The following is an 18481-nucleotide window of genomic DNA, read 5'->3' on the forward strand; positions in this document are numbered from 1 at the left end:
TTCTTCGTAATAGTAACACTTTTCAGTCGCCATAAGCTTTCACTTTTATTTCCTTCTCGGCCATGACTGCGCCGCCCCTTCCCGTTATGCGATACCCAATGAGACTTAGAGCCGAAGAAACAGCTACTCCGCCCTGGCACTGGAGCAGGCTCTGGCCAGAAAACCGCCCAGTACTGGGACAGGGGCGTGACGCCAGCGGTCGGGCGGAACTACCACTCCCAGCGGGTAGTGCGCCGGGACCAGCCACTCAGGCCGCCAAAGCCCAGCCGTGTGGCCTGCTGGGGGCTGGAGTCTTAACGGCGCGCGCACGTGAAAGGAGGAAGGAAGGAGCCGAAGGTGCGAAAGGGTCGGAAAACACACGCGCCTACAAAACCGGTTTGTTAGTACTTGTAAGGTAGTTTGGAGAAGTGCGCTTGCTGAGAGGTGGGGTGTGGGAAGATGCAGAATGAAGGGGCGGGGAAAAATGGGTGCACATATACACCCCCACCCACTCATTCACCGGCGCCCAGGCCCTAGTGCCTGGAGAGGAGATATGAAGGGGAGTACCAAACCCAGCTGGTCTCCGCCTCTGAGGCGGCGCTAGGAAAGACAATGTTCAACTCTGTAGAGGGGCGGGGGCGCCGCCAGGGGCCGCAGCGGAGGGAGCTGGGGGCGGGGCGAGGAATAACCGCCGTCCTCTCGGCTAAACGTTGGCTGCTTGGGGCGCCGGCGGGGGTCACCCGAACTGGGCTCATGCGCATGCGCGTGCGCCCTTGTGGGCGGTGCGAACGGGTGGGCGTGTGTGAGGCGGGATCAGATTGGGGGAGGGCCAGGCTGGTCGTCGCTCCTCCCCCTCCACCCGGTCTGCCCCTCCTGGGCCGTGTGGGCCGGGCAGCCATTTTGGGAAGACCTTTGTTATGGTTGTGGGCTCTCCACCTCTGCCGGATCAGGAAACTGGGGACGCACCCTCAGACGCCGCGACTGGTCCCTAACTGTAGCCCCTCCACTGCCCGGTGAGTGAGAGTTCACGACAACGGGCAGAAGGGGATCGTGAGTGACCCGGCGCAGGGCTCCACCCGGTGCCTGACTGACCGGCTGTTGAAACAAGTTGAAGGAGGCTCTCACACAGGTGGTTGGGTGTAGGTCGGTCCGGGGACCGGGAGCAGAGGCCACGGGTCGTGTGGTTCGAACGGGGCACCTTCCCCCACGCGTGGAGCTTTGCACACGACCGTCGTCGAGACTCTGCCAGAGCGCTCCTACTTCAACTTTGCTCTTCGGGTCGGAACACTCACCTGCGGCTCTCTGGCTCCTCTCCAGGCGTTCCGGCTTGTTGGTGATTGAGTAGCTTGGTTTACGGGTTACTTTTTCTTTCTCTTTCTTAAATTAGAGCCAAGGGCTTTTGTTTTCCAGTGATGGAAAAATCTAAGGGGAAAAAACGTGTGAGTCAAATGTGGGGTATCAGAGGAAAAGAAGAGCTTTAACCCCGCACCCCTGCCCCCAGTGTTCCGGTTCCCCTTGGTAGCGAGGTGTTTTCGTTGATTTAGATTGTCTGTCCAGCCCCTACCGACTCCTCCCTACCTGGAGAAAAAAGCTGGTCGATCTTTAAGTGTTTTAGTGAGGACTTTTAATGTTTTATATCTACCTCTCCCTACTCCCCGTGAAACTCAAAAGAAAGGCTGAATCTAAAATGGCTGTAGCTTGGGGAAGTGCCCCGAGCTTATTAACTTAAATACGTTAACAAATCTCGAATTCTTAGTTATTTTTCCTTAGTTGTTTTTCAACAACTGGGTCTTTTGATCTTACTGTTGTCTTATATTGAAGAGTCTTTGCTAGGTGAAAACAAAGGTGAGGCTAAAGTAGTTTGCTTACTCCAAAAGTTTACATAAGAGTGGGTGCGGTTTTTTTGGTAGTTGCTTATAGTTTTGAAATTGTGCTGTGGTGGTAATTTTATCAGCCAACTTTGTGCTGTTAAAGTTGGTTTGTCATATTTGTTAAAATACTTGCTCTTAATGTTTATTGCTTATCTGGGAAAAATAAAGTTTATGATGGCTCATGTTTTAGTTTAGTAACATAAGTCACATTCTGTGTAATTCTTTCCAAAAAGTATAGTGATTGGTCTTCAGTAGACTTAGATTTGCAGTTTGGTCGATTGCTGGCCTTTTCTAAGGTCTTTTATGTTGGGACATGTCTCAGAAGAATGTAAGACAAATGAAAACAAACTTTTAAGTGCAGTGCCTTATTGTTGTGCCCTTTCAAACAAAAGGCTGTTTTTTTGTTTGCTGCTTTAAAAAAAACGATTAGATCCAGAGGTTTAACTGAAAACAAAAGGGCATAGAATGGAAATCAAAAACAGTTAACTTCAGTATTTGGGAAGTTGCTCCAGTTTCAAGTTGAAATCTGTCTAAAAGATAAAATAACAAAGTGCTAATTTTGAATGAGAAGTTTGGAATTAATAGGAAAATAAACTATTTTACTTCATCTTCCTTCCCTAGGGAGTCAGTTTCAATTTACCTTTCCACATTGGTTCAATACAAAAGTTTACTTTTGTCAACTCCCCTAGGATTTGTTGTTGTTGTTCTTAAATTATTTTGGTGGTTTTACAGAAAAAACGTTTAAAGTGCTTTATAGAAATTACAAGTCAGTTGCTTTGTGTTTTGCTTTTGTTGACTACTGAACCCATAAACTTGGGTGAGAACTCATTTTTTTAAAGGTTCAGCTTGTGCATACTGATACAAATATTCTTTCAATTGATTCTGAATAGTATCTTATCAAAGCTCTTGAAATTTGGTGGTGGTGGGTGTTAGGAAGCCATTATTTTGAGTAAATTCAGCTTGGTTTTCTCGTCAGTGGCTGTTTAGTAGTTTGGTTGAGGACAGCACATGCAGCCATTTTAATAAGTTTGGAATGACAAGAAATCTGGGACATATTTCTGTTTATAATTAATATTTAAATACTTACGTAAAACATAACAATTTTGAATCATACTTCCAACAAATTGCGTATCCTTGTTTTATGATTAAAACATAAAGTGTATGCACTTAGTAACAGGAGTAACTAATGTGCCATTGGCTTACAGTTGCCTGAATTGCTTTATATTTTTATTAGTTTATTCCTGTGAGGTAGATATTGTTTTATTCCCATTATTTTAGTTGAGGAAAATAAGTTCAGATATTCATCCAACTAGTATGTATTTAAACCTAAACAATTTTTAAAATATCCCAACTGAAAAAGTAGTTTGTGGAAAAGGCAAATTGTGCTATGTATTTATGGTTTTTCAACTAATTGTAATGGGGAGGGAATCTAGGTGATACTAAGATGAAAAACTTGAATGAAGTTTTTGGCTTTCCCCATTCATAGAAAGGGACTGCCCTGGTGGCTCAGGTGTAAAGCGTCTGCCTACAATGCGGGAGGCCTGGGTTCGATCCCTGGGTCAGGAAGATCCCCTGGAGAAGGAAATAGCAACCCACTCTAGTACTCCTGCTTGGAAAATCCCATGGACGGAGGGGCCTGGTAGTCTGCAGTCCAAGGGGTCGCAAAGAGTCGGACACGACTGAGCGACTTCACTTTCTTTTTTTTTGCTTTTCATGCATTTATTGGGGCCATCGGGGCGGGGGCCGCTCCCTGTCAACGGAGGTGCTCACAGTCTCTTCAGCCACTCCAGGCTCGGGCCCTGGGGGTCCTGGGGGTGGCTGGGCACATCAGGCATGTTCCCGTCATCTCGGAGGGGCACTGGGTAGTTGTACGGTGTGGCCCGGTTGATCATGAGCAAGTACTTGGTGTAGGGGCTGAGTGTGGGCACGATTACAGCGAGGCCCGCAATGGCGAAGGATGCCACTAGCACAGGTTCCTTGGCCCAGACATTCTTGAGGAAGGCTGCGACTCTCTCAGCCATCTTGGTCGCGGCCGCGACTTCACTTTCTTTCTTATCTTTCATACATAGAAAACATACTACTTCGTAACTGACTATAGCTGCCATTGTCTGCAGTTTGATATGTGGTTGTGCTGAGAGGTAGCTGCCCAAGTCACTTCAAAATCAGACTGATTTTTAAACCCACTGGATTTCTGCTCAAAACAAAACTGGCTACAATCAATCTTGAAAAATAATTCAGTGAGATGAGCAGAACTTCTTTTGTCCACAGGTATATCTTAACTAATAAGGTAAAATATTGCTTATGTTACGAATTTTATAGGTGATTTCAAATATACTCCACAAATATTTAAAGGCATCTGATGCTGGGAAGGATTGGGGGCAGGAGGAGAAGGGGACGACAGAGGATGAGATGGCTGGATGGCATCACTGACTTGATGGACATGAGTTTGAGTAAACTCCGGGAGTTGGTGATGGACAGGGAGGCCTGGTGTGCTGCGATTCATGGGGTCGAAAAGAGTTGGACTGAGCGACTGAACTGAACTGAACTGAATAGTTGTTTTTATTTCCTGAAGCAAATAAACAGCTTTTTGGTCAGACTTCCCTGGCAATCCAGTGATTAAGAGTTTCGCTTTCATTGCAAGGAAACCTGGGTTTGATACGTGGCTGGAGAAGTAAGATCCTGCATGCAGCATGGCATGACAAAAAATAATAGTAATAGTAAAAGTTATTTATTATTTTTTTAAAAATTGACCTTTAACTAATCTGTTGGACATGTTATTTTTCAAACAAAATGGTTCAATCATTCTTTTAAGAAACACTAAGAAATGCTGTAGGCTATACTGTGGTGCCAGTTTCAGCCTGTTAAGGTCTAGAAATGCCTAGGTGACTATAAAACATTCCTGCCACCCAGGAACTTAGTTTAGCAGATAAGCACAAAAATATTCACAGGATAACAACACAGAAAGCTGTCTTTCTTAAAGCAGTTAATTTTTAACATAGTCATTAAGCTTACCTTCCTTTTCTGTAATAAAACTACTTTGCCATATATTAATCAGATGTCAGACAAGAGGATCATCAGTATGAACAAAGTTTTAGTGCACTTATCTGAGTAGCAGGTCTGTATGTGTGGAATAAGTTGGTTGTGTTTTTGGTTTTTTGTCTTACAAGAATTAAGTTTAATTATACTTTATATTGCAAACTCTGGTTTCTGCTGATTATAAGTTTGAAAGTGTTAGTCCCTCAGTCGTGTCCAACTCTTTGCGACCCCATGGACTGTAGCCCACCAGGCTCCTCTGTCCATGGAATTCTCCAGGAAAGAACACTGGAGTGGGTTGTCATGCCCTCCTCTAGGGGATCTTCCCAACCTAGGGATCGAACGTGGGTCTCCTGCATTTCAGGCAGATTCTTTACTGTTTGAGCCACCAAAGATTATATATTTAATTGTCATTATATAAAAAAGTTCTCTTCTGAATTACTGCTGTCCTTGAAGTTTACAAGTATGTTGAAAAGTTGGTTTGGGGGTTCTTTTAGTTAGTTAATTAAAAGGTAGAACTGTCCAGTGTTCCAGCTATGTGCTTATGAATTATTAGCTCTGCTTCTAATTAGTCTTACCAGGTATGGTGGAAGGATAGTGAGAACCATTTATTGAAGGCTTCATAAGCTAGAGGGTGTAACAGAGTCCATTATATATATTCTTGTTACTCCTTAAAACACTTGTTTAAATAGGTGATATTAATGCTTCTATACGTGAGTGTACAGAGGATCCAAGCAGTTCAGTGGTTTTCATAACATAGTGAAAGGTGGGGACTCAGACAGCTGTCTGATTCTGAAGCTGGATTTTCACCACATCATGTAGAGAGATGGTGTGGTGGTATGATGAGCATAGTGCCCTTGGTTTGAATCTCTGCATTACCACCTAAAGCTTTGAAACTTTGGTAAAGTTTTAGGTATGATTTCTGCCTGCTTCTTTGTTAAATGGGGGTAATAATACCGTCTCATAGAGTTTTTGTGGGAAATAAATAACATTTGTATAGTTCCTAATGCAATGCCTGACCATTGTAAGTACTTCATGATTGTCAAGTAAATCTTTCAAAATTGTCTTTATCTTTTACTCATTGAATTAAATTGTATGGAATCTGAACAGCATATGGGCTTTTTGGTATTCCTTTTTTCCTTTTCTAGTTATTACTTTTCTGTTGACTTCTCTTTATTTGAATCAGTATCCAGGCCCCACACACTGTAGTTGACTGATATTCTTTTAAGCCTCTCTTAGTTTGTATGTTTCTTCTGGGTTTTTTCCCTTGTACTTTGTTGAAGAAACCAGGTTATTTCTCTTGCAGTTTCCCCCATTCTAGATTTTCCTGTAAATTGGTAGCCTTTTTTTTCCCCCTGGTTTGTTCAGTGTTTCTCATATCATTTTCTCACAATTTCTCTGTTGAGCAGCATAGAGTAATTGTATGAGATATTAATCCTCCTTCAACATGGTTGTAAAATGGAGTGTTTGTTTTGGTCCTGTGCCCAATTCAATGTTAACTTTTCCAGGTAGTTTGTTTCTTGTCCTTTTTTTCCCTACCTAGTGTTTATTTGTTGTATTATAAAATTGAGCTAATTATGCTGCGTTTGTAGTGGTTTTGTCTTCTTTTTTGGCTACTAGTGAGTAGTTTCCTCAGCCTGTTTGGTCTGAAAATTTCTCTTCTCAAAACAGCATTTTTTTCCTATTGTTTACGCCCCGCCCTGTGTGTGCGTGTGCGAGCCAGGCCTCTTCAGTCGCATCCGACTCTGTAACCCAATGGACTGTAGCCAGCCTACCAGGCTCCTCTGTCCATGGAATTCTTAGGGTAAGAATACTGGAGTGGGTTGCCGTGCCTTCCAGGGGATCTTCCCCACCCAGGGATCCTGTCTCTTATGTCTCCTGCATTAGCAGTCAGGTTCTTTACCACTAGTGCCACCTAGGAAGCCCATTTCCCTCCTAGTCCTTAACTATTAAGCATTACACCTATGGAGTACTCACTGTAAACAAAACCCTTTTTTTATTTCCCTGAGAAAAGCATCCAGGCACTGTTCTTAACACTTTACATATATTCACTCACTTAATCATTGACTTTCCAACAATCTCCAATTACAGATAAGGATTTGAAGCAAAAAGAGGTGAAGTGACTTGTCCAAAGTCATGCAGCTAGTACATGGCAGATCCAGAATCTAGAAGAGCTAGAAGAGCAGATCCAGAGTCTGCTCTTCTAACTTAAAATTAATGTTTGGATTTTGAGCAAAAAATTTATTCTTGAGAAGAGATTTTTAAATATGCTTGTACATAAAACTAATCCACTTAGTTATCTGACTCTTATAGCCGGAATTTAATGTGTCAGATTGCATCAGGTGATAAATATACTTTTGTAACATAGTATGTTTCATAATATGTTTGTTTATTTGGAACTGTTGTGATTTAAGTAAATTACATTTCTATTAGTGGGATAGTATATAGGTATGTTTGCAGCAGGTGCTTGTGACCTTTTAATAGCAAAATGTTGGAAAGGAGATAACTACCTGAGGAAGGTTGCAGATTTTAGTCTAAAAATTTTGTACTTTGTGAAATTACTTTCAGGTAATGTTTTTTGGAGAATGAATCAGAAGGCACAATGATTAAAATTTGTTACTAATGGGAAGACTGGGAAGATTTATATGTTGGACATTCTAGTAATTGGACTTTAAAGTTTTTCTTTGTTTCTTTTGTCTGTTTACCATTTAACCCTGTTCCAATATTGCCTTTTTGTGAAACTTGGTGGGAGTGGAAGCTGGAGAAGGACATGTAACTTGTTGGCATATACACATGTACTTTCTTTCCCAGGCCCCTGGTAGCTGTGACCCAGCTGTGCCAATCAAGTACACTTGACTGGGTACTTGAATCTGGAGTGAGAGAGATAAAAAAGAGCAAGGACAGTTTAGAATTAATTCTGTTGACTTGTGGCAGTGGCATACTAGCTTGTGGGCAGTTTTCTGAGAGACTTCTTCCTGTGATGTGACTTTGGTTGGTGGTTTTGACTGCTTAACTTGACTTGATTTTTACAGGTTTGCCAAATCATCTTTTTTTTTTTTTTTTGGAACTCTTAATATCCTGTTGATAAATTTCCTATTCTGCTAATATGCCAAAACCGGATTTCTGTTTTTCAACCAAGGATCCTAATTTGTAAACTTGACTAATAAAATTTGCCCCTTCTAAAAGATACAGTTACTGCCTCTATTTAGAGTGGTGTCCTAACTCAATAAATAAAAAGTCCATGAATGTCTTTTTTAAAGATAAATCCAGGCAGGAATTTTCCCTTTTATCCACTCCCAATTCTTAAGAGCAGTCGTTCTCAACGTTTTTAAATATATATGGGATAAGGCCTGGACATTATTAGTTTATTAAAGCCCCCTGTGTGATTCTGTGTTTATTTCTTTTATTTTTTTAAAAAACAGTGAATGTGCTGTGTAGAATATTAGAGTATACAGATATGTGAAAATAAAAACTTGACATTCCTGTCATTCAGAAATCACTACTGTTATCTTTTGGTGCATTTCCCCTCCAGATCTTTCTCTAAGCACATATATGTAAGTTTTTACTTTTATTTTACTAAAATGAGATCAGTTTACAGCTTGGCTTTTTTTTTAACTGGGTGATACCCACACTCCATATTCCTTTCCTTTGGTATGCAGGTGCTATTATTCAAATTTCCCCAGCTGATCCAAAAAAAAAAAATGTTTGCTACTGCATCTATCCAAACTAATATCTGAACCAGGACCTTGTCCATTGTAACCCTTTGTTTAGGGAATTTCTTAACAGTCCAGTGGTTAGGGCTCAGCACTTTCTTTCCATGGCCTGGACTCAGTCCCTGATTGGGGAACTAAAATCCCACAAGCTGTGCAGTGTGGCCAAAAATAAATAAAGTAATTTAAAAATAATAAAAGTAATTTAAAATGCACTTTGTTTAATTTGTCTTTAATCTAACTTTGTTGTTGAGTTGCTAAGTTGTGTCTGACTCTTTTGTGGCCCCATGGGCTATAACCCACCAGGCTTCTCTGTCCATGGGATTTCCCAGGCAAGCGTACTGGAATGGGTTGCTATTTTCTTTGCCGGGGATCTTCCCAATCCAGGGATTGAATCTGTGTCTCCTGCATTGGCAGTTGGATTCTTTACCACTTACACCACCTAGGAAGCCCTTAACCTAGCTTAGTCCTTATTTTTCAGTGATGCTGACTTTGAGACTGGACTGGTTGTCCTGAGAGTGCTTTTGTACAGTTGCATTCTTATGGTATCACTTAGTTTATTCCTTTTGTTCCTGTATTTATCTCTAAAGTTTACAGGTAAAAGCTTGACAGATTTATATCTAAACATTTTGGTGAGAATACATCATAGTTCTATCTCATTTTGCATCATGTCATAATTCACATAATACCTGGTTGACCTACTTTTAGTAGTGCTAAGGTTGGTTCTTGGATTAAGGTGATAATAGTTGTGTCCATATATTAAATAGTAAGTCTTGCTACTTGCAACAAGAAACTAATTTGAGTGTTGCTACTTTATACAAGTTCCTTGTTTGTTGTTAATCATTGGCCTAATTTTTTAAAGACAGCTTTATTGAGATAGAATTTACATAACAAACTACCCACTTTACATGTACAATTTAATGGGGGGTTTTTTTTTGTTTGTTTTTTAACTATATTCACAATTGTATAACCATCGCTACTATCTAATTTTAGAACATTTTCATCACCCCAGAAAGAAGTCTCATGACCATTAGCATTCACCTCTTCAACCCTAGGCAGCCACTAAACTTTCTGTCTCTGTGGAATTGCCTATTTTGGACATTACATATAAATAGAATTATACAGTATGCGGTCTTTGGTGTCTGGCTTCCTTCACTAAGCATAATGTTTTTAATTTTCATACATGTTGTAGTATGTTTCAGTATTTTTCTTTTTTTTTTGCCATATAATCTAATGTATGAATATTCCACATTTTGTTTTTTTACTCATCAGTTGATGGGCATTTGCATTTTTACCTCTTTGCAGTTGTTAGTAATGCTGTTATGAACATTCATGTCTTGAGTTTTTGTGTGGATATATGTTTACATCGTTCTTGGATCTTTCTAGAAGTGAAATTGCTGGGTCATATGGTAACTGACTTTTTTTTTTTTTTTTTTTTTGGTAACTGACTTTTTAAGAAACTGTTTTCTGAATTGATCCCTTGGTCTCTTGGGCATCTTGAGAGAAATATCTCTCCATATCCTCTGCTCGCTTTATATTTGGGTTGTCTTTTTACTGTTGTAGGATTCTTTTTTAATTGAAGTTTGACATTTTATTTCAGGTGTATATGATAATTTTATAATTACAGCAGATATCACAAGATAAGCAACGCAATAAGTCTAGTTAACATTTGTCACCATATAGAATTTTTTTCTTGTAATGAGAACTTGCAACTTTTAAATATTCACTGCAGTATAATCAACAGAGAGGCCTGGCGTGCTGCGGTCCATGGGGTCACAAAGAGTTGGCTACAACTGGGCAACTGAATGACATAATTAACTGTGGGGCTTCCCTGGTGGCTCAGCAGTAAAGAATCCACCTGCCAGTGCAGGAGATGCAGGTTTTATCCCTGGGTAGGGAAGATCCCCTGGAGAAGGAAATGGCAAACCACTCCAGTATCCTTGCCTGAAAAGTCCTATGAACAGAGGAGCCTGGCAGAATATAGTCCATGGGGTAGCAAAAGAGTCAGACATGACTTGGTAGCTAAACAACATAATTAACTACAGTCACCATGCTATACCTTTTATCCCCATAGCTTATTTATTTTGTAACTGGAAGTTTGTACCTTTTGACCCCTTTAACCATTTGGCCCACCCCACCCCACCTCTGGCAATTACCAATCTGTTCTCTTTATATGAGCTTGGTGCTGCTTTTTTAGATTCTATATATGAGTGAGATCATAAAGTATTTCTCTCTCTCTATCTTATTTCACTTAGCGTTGTACCCTCACAGTTCATCCATGTTGTTGAAAATGACAAGAATTCGTTCTTTCTTATGGCTGAATAATATTTCAGGGTGTGTGTGTGTGAACATGAATGGGGGTGCATAGCTTTTCAAGTTAGTGCTTTCCTTTCCTTTGGAAAACACTCAGAAGTGGAATTGCTGGATCATTTGATAATTCTGTTTTAAATTTTTGAAGAACCTCCATACTGTTTTCCATAGTGACTGCACTAGTTTACATTCCAATGAACAGTGCATAAGGGTTCCGTTTTCTCTACATCCTTGCCAGTATCTTGTCCTTTTTATAACATCAATAACTATTCTCATAGGTTTAAGATGATATTTTATTATGATATTATTTGGAATACAAGTCCCTTACATGATACATGATTTGCAGATGTTTTCTCTCTACATTGTCCTTTCACTTTCTTGACTGTGTCCTTTGAAGCACAAATGTTTTTAATTTTGTTAAGAAAGTTCAATTTATCTTTCCCTAACTTAAAATCACTCCTCTGTTTACTTTTAGCTCTTATACTAAGGCTTTTGACCCACTTATAGTTAATTTTTGTGTTATTGTAGTGGACATCCAGTGGTCATTGCACCATTTGTTGAAAAGAAAGACCATTTTCCCCCTGTTGATATATCTTGGCTTCTTTGTTAAAAATCATTTGGCCATACTTACTAGGTTTACTTCTGGTTTCTTGGTTCTGCTCCATTGACCTCTGTGTTTATCCTTATGCCAGTAGGCAGAATTGAAGCCCTTATATATGTTCCTTTTTGATTATATATCTTTGTGTCTTTCATCCTGAATTTGGTGTTGGTCATTCTCTTGTAATTTTAAGTAATTGTGCTTTCTTTGACTATATCCCAAAACTAAGGCTTCCCTAGTAGCCTAGCTGGTAAAGAATTTGCCTGCAATGCAAGAGACCCCGGTTTGATTTCTGGGAAGTTCCCTTAGAGAAGGGATAGGCTACCCACTCCAGCATTCTTGGACTTCCCTGATTGCTCAGATGGTAAAGAATCCGCCTGCAATGTGGGAGACCTGAGTTCAATCCCTGGGTTGTGAAGATATCCTGGAGGAGGGCATGGCAACCCACTCCAGTATTCTGGCCTGGAAAATCCCCATGGACAAAGGAATCTGGTGGGCTACAGTCGATGGGGTCACAAAGAGTCGGACTCGACTGAGTAACTAAGCATTTCCCAAAACTATCTGATACTGTTACTCCTTTTTTGTTTTTATTTTTTGTACTCATTTTTTAAAACTTTATATGGTATCATAATTTTTTATTTTTAACAACTTTTTTATTCTCTTTTGTGAGAGTCATCAATTTTGTTTGTGCACATCTCTAATGTGATCACTTCCTGCTGTACAGCACTGTACAAACCCACAATTTAATCAGTCTTGTGTTGTTGTTTAGTTGCTAAGTCGTGTCCAGACTTTTTTGCAACCCCATGGACTGTAGCCTGCCAGGCTCTTCTGTACCTGGAATTTCCCAGGCAAGAATACTGGAGTGGGTTGCCGTTTCATTCTCCAGGGGATCTTCCCGATGCAGGGATCAAACCTATATCTCCTCATTGGCAGGCAGATTCTTTACCATTGAGGCACCAGAGAAACTCTAAATCTGTCTACTGGTAGACATTTAGGTAATTTAGTTTTTTGTCTACTGTATACAATCCTGTAGCAAATATTCTTAAGCATTTTGTCTTACTTTCACGTATGGTTAAGATTGGGTGGGTCATAGATGTTTCACAGCTTCAATTTTGTATTTGTCAAACTGTTTTCGAAAGTAGTTGTATGAGTTTACACTCAAACCAGCAATATGTGAAAATTTCTTGTTGCTTTATATTTTTATCAGCACTTGATAGTTTCAGGATTTGTTTTTGCCAGTCTGGAGAGTGTGAGATAGTACCTCATAATTTTACTCAGAGGTTTTAAAAGTATGAGTTTATGAGTAATTCTGAGTAATACATTATGTAGTGCTTTATTGTATTTCAGAACACTCAATTATCGCATGCATGTCTCTTATGGGCAGGGTAATATGTTAAATATGCATTTATATTTTTTGACAGATAACTTGGTCATCATTGAGTTTATACTAGAATTTTTTTGTTTGTTGGACTCCTATCATGTAATAGCAGACCTTATTTATCAGTATTAATAATCATGCTGGTAAGTGTTATCTTAACAGACAGAAATGCAGTGAAAGAAATCTTTCTTTGAAAGAAAGGTATATCTTATCTCTTTTTGGTTCATTGAAAGATGTGCTCACATTTCATGGCTTAGAAGTTGTAGGTATGAGTTAATCTCCTGAAATTAAAAAAAATAAAGTAGAATATGACCCCGGGCTCTTTCCTCTGATGAAATAATAATGTGAAGGTTAAAAATTAAGCAAGGCACCAGTAACCCTGGAGTTCTCCTTATTAAGGACTTGGGAAGGAAACTAATGTGCAGTTAACAAATGCGTATAGACTGTTGTAGGGTTTCTCAGTCCTTTAGAGGAATTGAAAGTGGTAGACATTTAAACCTAAGTAATATTTTTTTCAAATCATGAGATTTGGAAAGGAAATTTTAGGGCCAGTGAATATCTGAAGATATGCAAAGTCAATAGTCTTGGACTCTGCAGTTTAAGGAATAAAGAATGTTTAAAGAGAGGTCTTAAGAAAGGTTAAAGGAGATGCTAATGGATAAAGTTACCAACATTTCTTAAAGAAATGATTATTTAATGGTCATCCTGTCTGTACTAAGAGATTATCACATTTGCTCTTAATCCCTATCAAGCATAGGGAAATAAATATATAAACAGGTAAATAATACATGGTGATGGATACCTGAGTATAGGTATGTGCATGATCTAATGCTTCATGAAGTAGAGATTTATTAAGTCACCCACTTAGAGGTGAGAACTGAAGACTTAAAAATGAATGAGATGGTGAAGAGATTCCAAAGAAACAAAATGTGCTGCATCAGAGCTTTTAGGTAGTGGTTATACTTACAGAGCAAAAGAAAAAGAATAAGAAAAGTAGTAATCACGGAGTAGGGAGAAGAGCAGGATATCCTGATGCAATGGATGGTTGCCACTATGCTGCTCCCTGACAAAGGTTACACCAGTCCTTTGTGAATATTTTCAGTGTGGATGTGTCAACTTTCCTGTCTCCTTTCCTTCTTTCCTAACATGAGTGAGTTGTAGTATAGGAATAGACAAATGAACAAGTGGAACAGAAGTCTAGAAACAGATCCATGCATATGTAGAAACAATTTAAAATTGAGCTGGCCTTTTGAGGGGTAATAGCCCACGGCTTACAGGATCTCAGTTGCCTGGCCAGGGATTGAACGTGGGCCATGGCAGTGAAAGCCTGAAATCCTAACCACTAGGCCACCAGAGAACTCTGAGCTGGCTTTATAAATCAGTGGAGAAAGAATGGTTTGGGACTAGTTACTCATGCAGTAAAAAAAAAAAAGAAAGAAACTGAACCTGGATTCATACTGGATACAAATCAGTTCCAACTGATTGATATCTTAAATGTGAAAGGCAGAACTATAAAACTAAGAAGATAATGTAGGTAAATTCTTTGAACTTTAGGGAAGAAAGGCTTTTATACTTTAGATTAAAAATATGTATCTTAGGAACTTCCCTAGCAGTCCAGTGGTTAAGACTCTGTGCTACTGCTGCACAGAGGGCACCAGTTCAATCCCTGGTTGGGAAACTAAGATCCCACATGCTGCATGGTGTCCCCCCCCAGCCCTGCCAAATAATCATGTCTTGATCAGCAATTTTGACTACATTTTTTTCTCAGCTTTTTATTTAAAAATTTTATTGGAATATAGTTGATTCACAATGTTGTGTTACGTTCGGGTGTGTTGATTACGTTTAAAATAAGAACTTATTCATCAAAAAGAAAAAAAACCCCATGAAGTTGGAAAAGATGGGTCTAATTGTAGTCTCTTACTTCAGATAAAAAGACCAGCTACTGAAAGAATGGTAAAATGATAAGAATAGATAATTTTACCAAAAAATGAAACACAAAGAGATGATAAATAGATTAAATGATGCAAAGACTGTGGTAGGTCATCATTTTATACCCACCAGCAGAGCAGAAAATTAACTGCCAGTCTAGCCGTATCTAGCTTTGTGAGAGTGTGGAGCAGATGGAACTCTAAAAATAACCACTTCTGCTGGTGTAAATTGGTGACCTGATTGAAAAGCAATATGGCATTACCTTGTGAAGTTGAAGATGTACTACCTGTTAGTCAGCAGTTCCTTCATTTATTTATGTATGCATTCAGCAATGAGTACCTACTATGTAAGATAATGTTCTTTGTGCTTTGGTTCAGTGGAAGACGTTAAAAATGTACAGGAGGTCAGTCCTATAGAAAAAGGTTACTTGACAGAATAAAAACAGATTGCTATCAGGTCACTTCTTGTTTTTCACTTTTTTGGATAAAGTTCTAAAAGTGTTATGTATAGTTTGTTAAGCAGTGCCACTGCATTCTTTGAGTCCTTCTAGATTTACCTAAATGATATAAAAAAAATCATTCATCAATCCATCATCAGAAGTAATTTTTATGATCTGTTAGCTGAGAAATAGGTTACATCCATTTTCAGTTCTGTGGTATAAGCAGATTGTAAACTATCCTATCTATGAGATGATGTTGCATTCTAGGAAATATGCCAAAAGCTTGTCCAATTACTAAATTGTATCTATTGAGTTTCCCTGTGGTCTGTTTTGCCACAACTTTCACCTCAGGTTCAAAGGATTTGAATAAGCCACTCATTATATACAAATACATAATACGAATATTTATTAGAGCATTATCTAGCTTACTTTCAATATACTAACATTAAAAGAAAAGAGAACTAGAAACAGCAGAAGATACATCACCAAATTGGTCTTTTTATTTCAAATTGGGTTTTGACAAACATCTACACTCAAGGAGTGCTGAGAAGTCCCTTGTCACAGCACATCTGGAGACCCAACTGGGAAAAGGTCCCAGGCAGCCAGTCAGTTCTGAGGGTGACTGCAAAATTGCAGTTCACGATTCCCAAGGGTAATCCTAGGACGCAAACTGATAGCATCATCAATCTGTGAGCAAACTGAAGCTCTGATTTATGTTCACACGTAAAACTTCAATTCAGTCAGACAGTTGTGTCTGACTCTTTGCGACCCTATGGACTGCAGCACTCCAGGCTTCCCTGTCCATCACCAACTCCCGGAGCTTGCTCAGACTCATGTCCATTGAGTCAGTGATGCCATCCAGCCATCTAATCAGCTGCCATCATCCCCTTTTCCTCCTGCCTTCAGTCTTTCACAGCATCAGGGTCTTTTCCAGTGAGTCAGTTCTTTGCATCACGTGGCCAAAGTATTCACATTTCAGCTTCAGTATCAGTCCTTCCAATGAATATTTAGGACTGATTTCCTTTAGGACGGACTGGTTGGATCTCCTTGCAATCCAAGGGACTCTCAAGAGTCTTCTCCAACACCACAGTTCAAAAGCATCAATTCTTTGGCACTTATCTTTCTTTATAGTCCAACTCTCACATCCATACATGACTACTGGAAAAACCATAGCTTTGACTAGATGGACCGTTGTTGACAGAGTAATGTCTCTGCTTTTTAATATGCTGTCTCCGTTGCTCATAACTTTTCTTGCAAGGAGCAGGCGTCTTTTAATTTCATGGCTGCAGTCACCCTCTGCAGTGATTTTGGAGCCCAAGAAAATAGTCTGTCACTGTTCCGCTGTTTCCCTATTTATTTGCCATGAAGTGATGGGACCGGATGCCATGATCTTAGTTTTCTGAATGTTGAGCTTTAAGCCAACTTTTTCACTCTCCTCTTTCACTTTCATCAAGAGGCTCTTTAGTTCTTCTTCACTTTATGCCATAAGGGTGTTATCATCTGTGTTTCTAAGGTTATTGATATTTCTCCTGGCAATCTTGATTCCAGCTTGGGCGTCATTCAGCCTGGCATTTCGTATGATGTATTCTGCAAAGAAGTCAAATAAGCAGGGTGACAATATACAGCCTTGACGTGCTCCTTTCCCAATTTGGAACTAGTCTATTGTTCCATGTCCAGTTCTAACAGTTGCTTCTTGACCTGCATACAGATTTCTTAGGAGGCAAGTAAAGTGGTCTGGTATTCCCATCTCTTTAAGAATTTTCCACAGTTTGTTTTGGTCCACAAAGTCAAAGACTTTGGAGTAGTCAATAAAGCAGAAGTGTTTTTCTGGAACTCTTGCTTTTTTGATGATCCAGCATATGTTGGCAATTTGATCTCTGGTTCCTCTGCCTTTTCTAAATTCAGCTTGAACATCTGGAAGTTCACTGTTGGTTGAAGCCTGGCTTAGAGGATTTTGAGCGTAACTTTGCTAGCATGTGAGATGAGTGCAGTTGTGTGGTAGTTTGAACATTCTTTGGCATTGCCTTTCTTTGGGATTGGAATGAAAACTGACCTTTTCCAGTCCTGTGGCCACTGGTAATGTCTCCAAATTTGCTGGCATGTTGAGTGCAGCACTTTCACAGCATCATCTTTTAGGATTTGAAATAGTTCAACTGGAATTCCATTACCTCCACTAGCTTTGTTAGTGATACTTCCTAAGGCCCACTTGACTTCACATTCCAGGATGTCTGGCTCTAGGTGACTGATAACACCATCATGGTTATCTGGGTCATGAAGATCTTTTTTGTATAGTTCTTTTGTGTATTCTTGCCACCTCTTCTTAATATATCGTCTGCTTCTGTTAGGTCCATACCATTTCTGTCCTTTGTTGTGCCTGTCTTTGCATGAAATGTTCCCTTGGTATCTCTAATTTTCTTGAAGAGATCTCTAGTCTTTCCTGTTCTATTGTTTTCCTGTTTCTTTGTATTGAAAACTGAGGAGGGCTTTCTTATCTTTCCTTACTATTCTTCTGAACTCTGCATTCAGATGGGTGTATCTTTCCTTTTCTCCTTTGCCTTTCATTTCTCTTCTTTTCTCAGGTAATTATAAGGCCTCCTCAGACAACCATTTTACCTTTTTGCATTTTTCTTTGGGATGGTCTTGATCACTGCCTCCTATACAATGTCATGAACCTCTGTCCATAGTTCTTCAGGCACTCTGTCTGTCAGATCTAATCCCTTGAATCTATTTGTCACTTCCACTGTATAAACGTAACGGATTTGATTTAGGTCGTACCTGAATGGACTAGTGGCTTTTCCTACTTTCTTCAGTTTAAATCTGAATTTGGCAATAAGGAGTTTGTGATCTGAGCCACAGTCAGCTCCCAGTCTTGTTTTTGCTTACTGTATAGAGCTTCTCCATCTTTGGCTGCAAAAAATATAATCGATCTGCTTTCGGTATTGACCATCTGGTGATGTCCCTGTGTAGCGTCGTCTCTTGTGTTGTTGGAAGAGGGTGTTTGCTATGATCAGTGCACTCTCTTGGCAAAATTCTGTTAGCCTTTGCCCTGCTTCATTTTGTACTCCAAGGCCAAATTTGTCTCTTATTCCCGGGATCTCTTGGCTTCCTACCTTTGCATTGCAGTCCCCTGTGATGAAAAGGGTATCTTTTTTTGGTGTTAGTTCTAGAAGGTCTTGTAGGTCTTCATAGAATCATTCAACTTCAGCTTCTTCAACATTAGTGGTTGGGGCATAG

At 39.7% G+C, this 18481-nt stretch overlaps 2 protein-coding genes across 3 annotated transcripts in view; one reads left to right on the forward strand and one right to left on the reverse strand.

Annotated features, from left to right (window-relative positions):
* The first annotated feature begins 272 nt into the window (after positions 1-272).
* The window catches only part of GPBP1L1 (GC-rich promoter binding protein 1 like 1), a 61818-nt gene continuing 43609 nt past the window's right edge, over positions 273-18481 (forward strand). The window contains exon 1 of one of the 2 annotated variants that reach the window (XM_043461488.1): positions 273-375. The gene's annotated coding sequence lies outside the window, so the exon portion shown is untranslated. Of the gene's footprint in view, positions 376-841; positions 993-18481 lie in introns of those variants that run through there. The other variant, XM_043461487.1, reaches the window with a different exon arrangement.
* Positions 3559-3883, reverse strand: LOC122437046 (NADH dehydrogenase [ubiquinone] 1 alpha subcomplex subunit 3-like). Its single transcript, XM_043461489.1, has one exon. It carries the CDS (start codon positions 3869-3871, stop codon positions 3617-3619), a length of 255 nt encoding a protein of 84 aa, XP_043317424.1. The 5' UTR covers positions 3872-3883; the 3' UTR covers positions 3559-3616.

This window comes from Cervus canadensis, chromosome 2 (assembly GCF_019320065.1).
Source record: "Cervus canadensis isolate Bull #8, Minnesota chromosome 2, ASM1932006v1, whole genome shotgun sequence".
Lineage (NCBI taxonomy): Eukaryota > Metazoa > Chordata > Mammalia > Artiodactyla > Cervidae > Cervus > Cervus canadensis.